The 12946-nt window shown below is 29.8% G+C and overlaps 1 protein-coding gene across 13 annotated transcripts in view; it reads right to left on the bottom strand.

Moving 5' to 3' along the window:
* Positions 1-1358: 1358 nt before the first annotated feature.
* Positions 1359-12946, bottom strand: part of LOC143048063 (anoctamin-4-like) — a 65674-nt gene continuing 54086 nt past the window's right edge. For all 13 annotated transcript variants that reach the window (XM_076221497.1, XM_076221496.1, XM_076221494.1 and 10 more), the window contains 11 exons: positions 12524-12688; positions 11987-12023; positions 11626-11737; positions 11137-11194; positions 10428-10525; positions 9798-9937; positions 9163-9315; positions 8853-8905; positions 8200-8384; positions 6986-7088; positions 1359-4883 (listed from right to left, as the gene is read on the bottom strand). In XM_076221497.1, the coding sequence (XP_076077612.1) occupies positions 4686-4883; positions 6986-7088; positions 8200-8384; positions 8853-8905; positions 9163-9315; positions 9798-9937; positions 10428-10525; positions 11137-11194; positions 11626-11737; positions 11987-12023; positions 12524-12688 (1302 nt within the window). In that variant the 3' untranslated portion in view covers positions 1359-4685. The remainder of the gene's footprint in view (positions 4884-6985; positions 7089-8199; positions 8385-8852; positions 8906-9162; positions 9316-9797; positions 9938-10427; positions 10526-11136; positions 11195-11625; positions 11738-11986; positions 12024-12523; positions 12689-12946) is intronic.

Here is a 12946-nt window from a genome sequence, read left to right on the forward strand (position 1 = left end):
TTCCATATGAAAGTTAATGTATCAAATCCTTCTAAACTGATTAACATATGATAGTTTTGACTTTTTAATTTAGACTACCATCAGGTAACTTTCATCTACATATACTTGCATATTATTGGTTGTCACAACTTTTGGCTCTATAAGAATTCCTGATGCAGGCAAATCAAGAAATGTGATTTGTGCAAAAATGGTGTATTTTATTTTAATTTACAAAAACAATTCACTGGTCAAACCTGTACATACAAGTCAACCCTTGTGAACAGAGAAACTGACATGATAGGAGGTGCGCCCTTCGAATTGAGGTTTAAAATTCAAAGGTACAACTGCAGTTTGAACAAAAAGATAATTCAGATTTCCTTACAAACTGTTCTTAATGGCAAATTTGATAATTTGTTGTACTTCAAAAAGTACAATAGTGTTGCAACATGTTAAACACTGACAAAAACATTCAAACACAATGTTTTACAGCTTTTATTTAATAGCATTCAAAAATAAAACTTTGGTTGACTTGCTTGTTATGTTTGATTGAATGTTTGCTAACAATAGGTAGGCAGATTTTCAGTCTGTTTAATATATACTGGGATTTGATTGGACAATAAAAATTGACAAACAATGTGGAACTTAACCTTGAAATGATTTTAATGTCCTATCAAATTCCAGTATAAAGTGAACAGACTGAACCAGACTGTCTGTTTGATGTTTGCAAACATAGTAAACATGTTTATCAAAGGTTTGCTTTGCATGCTTTTATAGAAAAGCATGCAAAGGTTAAAGTACTGTACAGCACAAATGTGTATTCATAAATAAGATGTGACATGATGACCAAATGGGACAATTCTTTGACCATGTATGGCCTTTAACAATGAGCAAAGCCCGAACTGCATAGTCAGCTTGTTGGTCAATCACTCATCACACACAATGAGAAAAAGATGGCTGTCATTTTCTTTATTTAAGTCGAGGTATCACAAAATGTCAAATGTGCAGCAATAAATGCCATAAGAATGAGTATAACTGGTATCACCTTTTAAAGGAACTAACTGATAGTCAAAACTGGAATAAACTAATCCAATTTAGGGCATATTTCACTTAATGAGTTATACATGGAATTGAGAGAGAAAAAAATTAAAAGCACCACCTATAAATTTATGGTTGCTTCAAGAAAGAACATCAGGTGTACAAAGACAAGCAGTAACAAACAACACATTGTCCTGTAAGCCTGATTTGGTACTGTGACTAAATATCAAAGGGATTGGAGTAGAGATACAGCACTTATTTATGAGTGTTACTTTTTAGCTGATCAAAAAGTTACATTTATGTAAAATTCAAAATGAGGATTGAAAAGAAAAAAAACAGAAAAATTATTTTTCAGAAAAATACTTTTATTTGATTAAATAAATTACAAAATAGCACATTATATATATCAAGGTCACTTTGATCATTCATGGCCCAATAAATGAAAGTTTATCTTTAACTGATTAGAGCTAATTTCCTACTGCATGTAGAGCAAGACTTTGGTTAGCTTGCTTGCTTCGTTTGTATATTGTACATTTGTAATTGGGATAGCATCCAATCAAATCTAAATATAATATACACAGGTTTAAATATGCCTTTGTATATTAGTTGAAGATGTCAATCTTAATTACAAAGCTTGTGGTAATGTTTATACAAGCAAAGCAAGCAAGCCAACCAAATTGTTACTCTACAAACATAAGGAAATTAGCTCTGAAACTAGCAGATCTGTTTGAGAACTAAAGCTATGATAAAGCATAAGTAATTCTATATTGATGTTTTATAAGTTCTATAACTATATTTGCAAGTCTCAAGTCTGTTAAAAATATAATTTCTCTTTTGATCATACTGTTGATCTTATATTTCAAACATGAAAGGGAAAAATATAACAGATAAAACATAGAACATAAAGTAGGAAAAGTGTAATAAATAATCAACAACCAAAATAATTGCACATATCTGCACCATAAAAAAACACTAATATCCAGTTGATTATGCTCAACTGAATGCCTAAAGCTTCTTCGTACTTAAAAAACCTAATTGAATATTAGAACTACAAAATAGTGTATCAATGCCATTCAATCTATGTTCACAAATAGTTTTGTAAATTCATTCTCAACAATCCAAACCTTTTTCTTCTTGCTGAGAGTACAAATATTTGTAGCTGCACCATGAAAAGAATGGTTCAAAAATTAATTTTGTCAGATCATATGGTTTTATAAAAGTAAAGGCATAGAATCAATATTTAGACTAAATCTACTTCAATCAAGTCTCTACAAATATACTTAATGAATTATTCTAAAAACTAGCTGTGTTAGAATGACACCAATTCCTCCAACAATGATGGTACAAAATCAGGTATTACTATAGCAGAGCTTTTATTGAATAACTCATGTATAAAAAAAACATCTTTTATCCTAAGGTGTCCTCTATACCCTAACAAATATAATGGATGGTCAAGTCCCGCTAGGATGATGGATAAATTTTCGGGACCAAATGTTGTGAAAATATTTCACACAGCTGTTGTATAATGAAGTAGATATAATGTGTACAGTATATAATATACATGTGCAACCAGTTTATCCCAAAGTGTACCTAATAAATATGTGTACAAATATCTATACTAAGTTATATTCCACTTTATAGTCTAATGATTAAAATTTAACCAAAAATGATGTGTATGTATGTTAGACTATATGCCATATAGTGTAAATAAACAGATGAAGGTTACAGTATGACATTAATTTCATTAAAAGAAAATAACTTCACATCAAACAAAGATCTGTACTTTGAATTCTAGAAGATTCCATTTAGCACTTTGATGAACATAAGGCTACACATTACTTCTACGAAATGTTTAAAAAAAATCCTTTTTCTTCTTTATATCAAACAAAATATTTTGATAAAATAAAATGTGTCAGCCTGGTATTTACAAAAAAAAGGAATTTAGCCATGAACAGAAATTTAGCTGTTTTGAAATATATGTATAAACAATTTCCAACAATAATAAATAGACATGCTTAACATTACACAATTACATTACACAAGACATATATTTGTAATGAGAAATGTATTTTACACATATGGTTACATTAAATAGATAGACTAGAACACGAAAGTATGTACATAAAGATATAGTGTACAACCTTATAAAAAACATACATTATGCACCATCATAGTAAACCATGATATTTTTCCAAAGCACTATAACATGGTAAGATGTAAAATATCCTTCTCAACAATAAATAGTTTTTTATTCTGTCATATTACAACTGTATTTGATTATTATAAAACAGGTAGAAAAAAAAACATATTTTGAAAGTTTTTTGCATCTATGTTGAAATATTTAAACAATTCAAATTTTATAAATTACCCGTTTTACTAAGTGGAGAAAAAAAAATAAGAGAAAAAAATTAATAATTGACAAGAATAGACAATCACATCATTATAACACAAAAAGTTCTATTATACAGGTATATACATCTAACTACTGAACATCTTATAAACTAACATATACATAGAAAAAAAAATGAAAACAAAACATGTCATTTCAAAAGAACTAGTGCCTAAGGGTTTATTTTTTAAATGTTATTTTCATGATCTCTAACCCAAAAGCTGTTAGCAAGATTTAATTTCATGAAAATATCATAATCATGAAGTAATGAAAATCAAATCCTTTGCCAAATTTCCCTGCTTTTCCAGTATAATACAATAAATAAATGAAGAATGGAAGTAATGGGTGAAATTGAGCTTTATAGAAAAAGATGGCACAAAATGGTAAATGAATATATGAAGAAACAAATTCCTGTATTTATTACTTATATAGCGGATCTCATAATATCAAATTTTTATTTTTCAAAATAAATTTTCTTCCTAATAATCTGGAAAACGTATCAAATATAAGTTTCTCTTTCTGGATTTTACTCATTAAATAAATAATTCAGTGATTTGACTCAAAAATAGAAAAACACATGGTTCATCATTGACAAATATTTTTCCTTCTCTCAAAAAAAGAAAAAATAATCAGCACCATGTTTTCTCGCTGATTGGCTGTTATTTTATATTGTCATTAAAAATATCAACATTTTTTTGTTTTTTTTTTCCTTGTGCAATATATAAAATGTAAAAGAATGTGTATGTATTTACAAATATAGTTAATTTAACGCTAAGGGGGACTATATTGTGACCCTGTTTATTTTCTGGCGTAGTATTTCTCTGTGATCATTATAAGAAATAATAATTTAGCATTAATTATTAAGCATGTTTTAACTACTATAATACAATCATTTTAATGCACGATTTTTAAATGTTTCAATGATTGAAATTTTTTTTTTAAATGAAAAATGTCCAGTGGCAAAATGTCAATGCTCAAAGTATTTTATCTACATCAGCTGGTGAATGTAAAACAACTATAACAGTTTCTATCAAGATTTCAAGACAATTGCAAAATAAAGTCAGCTCTTAATTTAGAGGTAAGCTTATTATATAATATTACCCATAGAATATTGTGCAAATGCTTAATATATTATCAAAAATTCAATTTTGGTTTGTTTCGATCATTTGAGAAAGACTCTTAATTACCAAAGATTTCAAATGAATATAAAATCACTATGGTTTTTGTAAGCTGAAAGAAAGACTATATAATTTAGTTAACTGATGTAAATTCACAGAATTCATTAGAAAATAGTTCTATCTGTAACATTTGTATCATTGTCAGTCCCTCCTCCACCTCTCATTGGACTCAACTTGATTGACTCAGCACGATACAGAGCTTCTTTGGACAGGAAGTTCTCTCTCAACATCTGCATTTTAACCTTATATGGTATGTCTGGCACAAGGTACATCACCAGCCATGTCAAAAACACCACCAAATTCTGGAGGACAAGAATAATATCGTCAAGAATAATATCGTAGGAATAATAAGCATAAATGGTACTAATTTTGCTGAACCAGATGCGTATTACAACTATAAATGTCTCTTCTTTGATGCTCAAGGCAATAATATTTAACAATCTAAAATGTATTCATCAATTGAAAAGCTGATAAAACATGTAGGTAAAGAATCAGCCTGTTGCACAATGGAGATGTATACCTTAACTTCAAATAATTTCTAGAATTTCCACAAAAGCATTATGTAAGAGAACAGCTTGTTACCCTAGTCAATATGTGCTTTTTAATAATTGATCATTTTACTCTCCCTCCTCTTTTCAGGACCATACACACGATTTGTACTAAAGATTGATGAATTACCAATGTGTTCTTATTCAATATGCCTAAATGAGTTTGCAATTTCAGAATTTTTTTTGCATCAAATTAGATTACATGTTGCCAATCAAAAAAAAATCTCTAATCTGAGATGTGTTAAGGGGCTCCTGGGTATAAATCAAAATTTTTTTCTAATATAAGATTTCGCTATATTTTTTTTATAAATGAACTTTATCATATACTTAAAAGAAAAATGAAATAAAAAAATGGGGTCACCGTTCATTTAAGCTCACAATCTGCCTCCAGAAGAAGCATACATTTTTGTTAATATCCTTTTTTTCTGTTGAACTAATAGGAGAAATAGAGGTAATAACGAAATAAAAAAATAACCTAATTACAGAAATCGCTTAAATTTTACAATTATTTAGTTTATGTACAGCTTATATGAAAACAATAATAAAATATATACAGTCGACTCTCGTTATGTCGAAGTCAGCCGGACCAGAGAAATATTTCGAGATACACGTAGTTCGACTCAAACGAACACCGGAAGTTCGACAATCTAAGGGACACAACTCTTGCTTAGCTTGGTAAAGCTAAAAATAGATCTGGGTGAATATGGCAAGGGGATCGATATTCTAGTATCAGATCGATGTATTTGTATGTCACAGTCTTTTATTATTATGATGACATTTTTTTTATTTATTCAATTCTTTCAATTAAAAAAAAAATCCTATGGCTTTTCCAAGAGAGTAATTTCCAATCGATAGTTTCATTATTCAGGTCGGTTATAGCTGACAAAATTGTTTATTTTCGGATACAAGAGATTTAAAAAAATTTAGATTTCTATTCATTTTGTTTTATCTCACTCTTTCTTTTCAAAAGAAAATATAACAAGATTAAAGACGCTGATTGAGTAGTTTTTAGGTGATCATCAACGGAAGCCATAATCCTCACTTTATACACACCCAAGCTCATTAGTGTTAATCACAAATTAATTGTTTTGTAAACATTTTAAATACTTTTTCATAAACATTAACAATGTATCACTAATTATTTGTCAAAATTCTTTAAGATAATCTTAGGTAAACACTCATGGAAATTGCATGTCATAAATCAATACAGTGGTCAGTGACCGGAAATTTAATTACATGTGTATTGTCAGATTAGCTATTCAATCCATTTAAATCCCGGAGGTCATGTTTTGACATATGTGTATTAGTTCGAGATAAAAAATGAATTTGAATGCTTTTGTTAACCTTGGGACCGTTAATTTAGTTCGACTCAACCGAAATTTCAACTCATCCAACTTCGACTCATCAGGAGTCGAATTACATACTTTTGTAAGGAATAAAGTTCGGGACCACGTGAAAACTTCGACTCATCCGAAATTTCGAGTCAACCGAGTTCGAGACAACGAGAGTTAACTGTAGGTCACCGATGAGCTAAAAAAGATATTTCAAATTTAATGCCAAAAAATGCAGTTTTTGCACCAAAGGGAGATAATTTGGAGCTTTTTCAATGATATAAACATTTTAAAAGTCATCTGGGGCCAAACCGAATCGATTTTTTGGGTTGATTTTTTTTACCATATTATAAAGTAATAACTAATAGTGTAATAAATACAATTTGTAATGAAAAAATAAAGGTTCAATTTTTTGCTGAAATTTTTGTACCCACGAGCCACCTTAATAAGATTGCAAGATATTGCCTTGTACTCCTTTCTCTTTTATATTTGAAACAACTTCACTAGGTTATATTGTTTACATACCTCAAACACAACAATAAAAGCCAGTCTAGCTGCTAAAACTTCCCAGTAAGCCATGGTAAACTGGTATTCATGTGGTCCAGCAGGTTCATAAAATCCACGGAACCTAAAAACATAATCAATATTTAATTGATATGTTTTTATTGGAAGCAAAATTCAAAAGTGTAATTGTAAAAAACAACATATCATCAGCACTCAGCAAAATTGACAGCCAAATAATCTTTATTAAATATACCAAAGTGTATCATTATTAAATTATTAGCTTTTCTAAAAACCTGATTATGTTCATGGAAACAAAGTTTCTAATACATTGACATTTACTACTGATTTATTTTTGGTGTTAAATGCCACATTCAACACTATTGGCTATATAGTGGCAGTCAGTTTTTAAGCCAGAGTGTCCTCAGAGAACCATGATCCTTTTGAGGGGTTGAGTGCTTACATACATGTTTTACCTTAGGGACGACATCAAAAGTTCAATGTAGGATAAAAAAACTTAATTCACATAGTTTTTTCACTGACCCCCCACCTCCCTCCTAACTTAATTTGGGAAAAATTGATTTACCAATAGGGATATATGTAAAAATCGATTTTAGATATACAAAACTTGCAGAATTTTAACCCCCCACCCCCAAACTATTTGATTTAAGTTTTTTATCCTACATCGATCTTTTGATGTCCCTTACCACATTCATTATGTGACTGTCCCTAGTCAGGAGCCTGTAAATCATTGGTTATCATTGGTTGATGTCTGTCATATTTATTGTTTTGTTATATAGGCTTTCAGTTTTCTCAAATGAATTGTTTTGTTTTTTTCACGTTGGGCCTTTTATAGCTTATTAGTGGATAGTAATCTCATAAGCAATAATATCACATTTTCCCCCTAGTCAGTTAAGATAGGAGTTAAATGCAGCTGCCAAGCGTGGGTTTGAACCCACAACCTCAGTTTTGACAGGCTACCGATAGTCATTAAATAGTTGATCTACTAAGACCACATGGCCAATAAGGGTCCCATATACAGAGTGTAAAAGAATCTTCAATTTGCAAAAGTTTTTAAGTGCCAGGTTCTTTACAGAAAAGCAGCAAACTGCAATTTTAAAGTCTTTGGATTGACAGGGCTTGGGATCCAAACTAAGACCCTCTATATGTAAGACTAGAGTTAAACCTATGAATTAGTTAAACTAATTATATTGACAAAAGAAAATATAACACTATACCTGCATTGTGTTACGTTTCCTAACTCTGGAGGAATTTCGCTTGGTATACTCTTCTTCTGGAAATCAGCAACATTGAACACAGACAAAGAATAGTTCATATATCCCTCTAATGATTCATTTTCACTGTGTGCATAACGGTATACCATCTTTGGAATAAATTCTGCAGTGAAAGCTATGATGGCTGCCTGTAAAATTACAAATCATTTCCTTTATACTCTTTTGAAACTTACTTAAAAAGTTCTTTTATTCTTTTTCAATTTTATGCATCCAATATTTTATGATTATTTGGTTTAACATAGAAATAATAAAGTAGATGTGATTTGTGAACATATAACTTGAGGAAAATATAAGATGATGATGGGTTGCTGTTTGATGTCCAGTCACAAATTAAATGCATGAGAACACATAATGTAATATGAATATCAACCTTGCCCTGTACGACTGTCAAACGCTGCGCCTTTTTTTTTTTTTTAAACTTTGATTCGATCAGTCTTTGCTTTATTTTCTTATTGCTGTGAGCTTAGCAAAGAAGCAGTAAATACCAATTTTAAAATCTTTGGTTTGGCTCAGCTTGAATAGAAACTCATGGCATACAAGCTACCACAAGACCACAGAGACAGTTGTGTACAATAAAAAATTAATTGGCTACTTACATTTGTGATTACTGCAACTGCAGAAATACCTCTCAAGATACCAAACCAAATACCTACAGGTGAAAAGAAAATTTGATTACATTTGTGTCACAGATATGGATACATCAATAATATAACAATGCAAGAAACATCAAAAAGATGTGGTATTATTGCTTGCCAATGAGACAACAATCCACCATTGAATAAAGGAAGTAGAGAGCAACAGGTTACTGTACAGTGATAAATGTTAACCAATGTTGCTTTAATTCATACTGGGGTTGGTTGGACCTTGTTATTATATGTGGCTCTTATACAATATGATATAACTCACCAATATCCTGAGCTCTGGCTGCCATTGGTCTCTTCCACTGAGTAACAAATTTGTAGGCATCCAACCTGATTTCTATTATATTATTAAGTAAGGCAAATAATGGAGCCAATGGGAAGGCTGCTACAAATATGGTGACAAATCCATACTGGATCACTGAAAATAAATAAATTAATGTTTTTAAAATGAAATTAAAAGAACTCAAAGGTAACTAAAACAAAAGTGCATATATAAGTGATGAATTAATTTTTGAAGTGGCATAAAAAAATTAACAGAAAAAATTATGATGCAATTTTCAAGATCTAAGCCATTATTTAAATGATAATTTGTGTACTCATACATAGAACATCTTCTGTATCGCTTTTGAAAAAAATGTATAAATACAAAAATTTGGTTTGTAAGTGAAATGGAGCATCATGAATTCTGCTGAAAAGACATTAATGATGCAGACAATTTGCTTAACTTCACATTCACCTTACTCATTCAAATAAATTTCTGAAACCTGCAACTGTAATACAAATTTAATTCAATAAATCTGCAAAAAAATATGTACAATAGAAAACAGCAAACAGCTGCAACAATAGGATTTTCGAAATTTTAAAATAGAATTGATTTTCATAAAATTTAGAAGCAATTACCCATTTCTAAATATTCATCAAATAATCCCATCTTTGGTTGATCAGCTAAGTTATAATCCTGCTCCCATCGGGAATAAACAATGTCTTCTTTCTTCTCCTCGTTCTTTGCCTTCCTTGATTTAAACCACACCATTATTTTTCTGAAATAGTTGAAAGACTCTTGGTTAAAGAATTGTTAGATCCCTTTCAAAAAAAGGTTTATTGTTTTCATACATGAAATTTTATAAAAAAGAAATCTGTTCATTGGTAGATATGTTGTTAAATGATAGTTTTAACAATTATTTTTACTGCAAATATTCCAAATCACAATCAAGGGTCAAGCACATTAGTAATTCTATTACATTGTCTACTTTTTTATTCCATATAATAACCAATATTTGCAGAGATAAAAAAAGTTTCACTGAGAATTGCAAACTAAATACATCTGATATTTTCACATGAAACATAGTGTAAACAAAATTTCTATGAGAATTCTGGGCAAAACTCATGAATTTCAAACTATCTTCAGATGCAATGTAATACAGCAAAAATTTCCAGACTTTTTTTAACTGGATTAACAAAGGAAATAAAATTAAAACATGTTTTCTATGACTTTTTCCATGGAAATAAAATTTGTCAGATGAAACTTACGGTAAAAGAATTTCTTTGAAATTATTGAGAGCTTGCTTTCCCACCATGATAATACCAAGCTGTATACAGACTTCTATCAGACAACCAGCAGGATCACACTACAAACATATAAATTATTAATACTGTCAGTATCCAATCACCTTTGTGGTATTTAAATACTTATTGCCTGACCAGTATAAAAAATTGTCAACACAATTTGTCCATTTAAATTGTACAATAGGTATTGTGAGAGCTCATCAACCAATTTTTTAAACTGGTCAGGCAATAGGTAATTCACTACCACAAAGGTTATTGGATAAGCACAGTAACAGCTGCACAATGTATACAAATCCTTTTTTTTATTCTTATCTTAAGGTATTTTAAAGAAAAAAGAAAATCCTTAGAATCATTTCATACAACATCAAACTGTTGATTTTATCACGTTTTCTCCAAACTAAAAATGAATTTATAGAAAAATTATAAAATAGCCATGTTTAAAAGGCTACATGTGAGAATGTTTTAAGAATTACACAGAAGCATGGAAATTAGAGATGATCATTTTCCCACAAAGAGATCAAGGTCAGATCAGGTTGACATGGAAACCTTTCAATCACACCATAGAACAAACACAGTTGACCAATTTCTCATAGTAAATGAGAAACTGACCTATGCCAAAATACTTAAAGGTCAGGTGACTCCCATCACAATGCACATAATGTTTTATACACACCTCCTCTTGTCTTTTGTCCAGTAAACTGTAGTTATAATCTCCAGGTCGTCCAACAAACCTGTAATATTAAGGACAAAGTTATACACAAAGCAAGAAAATAGAACATTAGCCATAAGGAAGGTAAGTAAACTAATGATACTTAAAATATACTGCTTTGAGTTGGCATTATTATGTTTGAATTTCTATGAAAAGAAATAGAACACTGCAATGATGATAGTTGAAATGAAATGAGCAGAAATTAAAAAAAAATAACTAAAACATTTACATAAATATGACATTTTACATAGTTCATATTTTTATAGCCTCCTCATTTTGATATCTTGATAATTTTATTTAACCTACAAAAGTAAACTGTGCACATTGTTTACCAAGAAGTCCCTATTAATTAAGGTCTCAGATACTAAATTTAAGAGTAAAATAATGTATTCCCATTAAACAATGATATTAACAGATAATTAATGATGTTAAGTTATAATATTCCATACTTACTTCCCTTTGAAGAATGCAATATAAACAACAGTGGAGTAGTAATTGACAAACTGGAAGAGGAACATTTTAAATGTAAAGGCATCTTCCCATTCTGTCTGTGTACGATGTTGTTCTAAAAATAAAACATTGACAATAAGAATATGTGTTTACAAGACAGATTCATAACCAAACAATTTTAACACAAAACCTCTAGAAATGATATATTCTTTATAAAACAAATGTGTAAATTTAGGCAGTCTTAAAAAGTCATTAATTATTGCTATAGAAAAAATGTCCTGCAGTATATTTAGCATTGAGGACGAGTATAATCCCCTTTTCTAAACCCTAGATTTTTCCCTGCAAAATAAACAAATTTATTTACCTAAATCAGTAAGGAATAAGGCTATTCTCCCATATACCTGGAAATAAAATAATATTGTAAATAACATGAGAACAAATTTGAGTAAAACACTATTCTATGTTGTCAATGGTCCATTAATGTTATATACAATAAGACATGTCAACTAATACCAATATATTTCTACAAGAAAATTTACTTTCCATTTAATATTATTACCAGGGAGATATTGCAGACTAGATATGCATAAAATTTCATGCAGGAGTTAAATTGTCTATCAGCAATAAGTTTTCCCTTCACCTCAATGTTGCTGATTTGTTCAAATATTTTTCTTCCAGTTATAGCTTTCCATATTGTATGTGAATGCTATATACAATCAAATTACACCTGTTCAGTAGTTTGAATAGCATCAATGTATGAGTCTTTATAACTAATTTTCTTAAGGCAGCGAATAAGAAATTTTGAAATTGCTTATATAAAGAATTTACTATCTACTTATTTTGTTTGTGAGTATACATTTTCTATCTAAATTAGTGTACAAATATATATTTTCATACTTACAAAATTAAGAATTAAGATGATGACAAAATTAATACATGCTGCTGTTACTGATGCTATAATTGTTGCCCTTGATTTGATAACGCCATCTGTACTGGCATAAAGAACTCCTGAGATCACTACACGGTAGAGAATAACACCAAATACTGCTGCCAATACAACACATAACTGCAACCAAAAAAATATATGATACAAAATATTTTCATGTCAGCTAATGACATAGAATAAATGACATAACTCTAAACATATAGTAACAAGAATGTGAACCAAGTATATCATTTTCTATGTTCAGTGGACCATGAATATTGGACAAAATATCTAATTTGGCATTAAAATTAGAAAGATCATATCATAGGGATCATGTTTACCAAGTTTGAAGTTGATTGGACTTCAACTTCATCAAAAACTACCTCAACCAAAAACTTT

This window comes from Mytilus galloprovincialis, chromosome 10 (assembly GCF_965363235.1).
Source record: "Mytilus galloprovincialis chromosome 10, xbMytGall1.hap1.1, whole genome shotgun sequence".
In the NCBI taxonomy this organism is placed as follows: domain Eukaryota; kingdom Metazoa; phylum Mollusca; class Bivalvia; order Mytilida; family Mytilidae; genus Mytilus; species Mytilus galloprovincialis.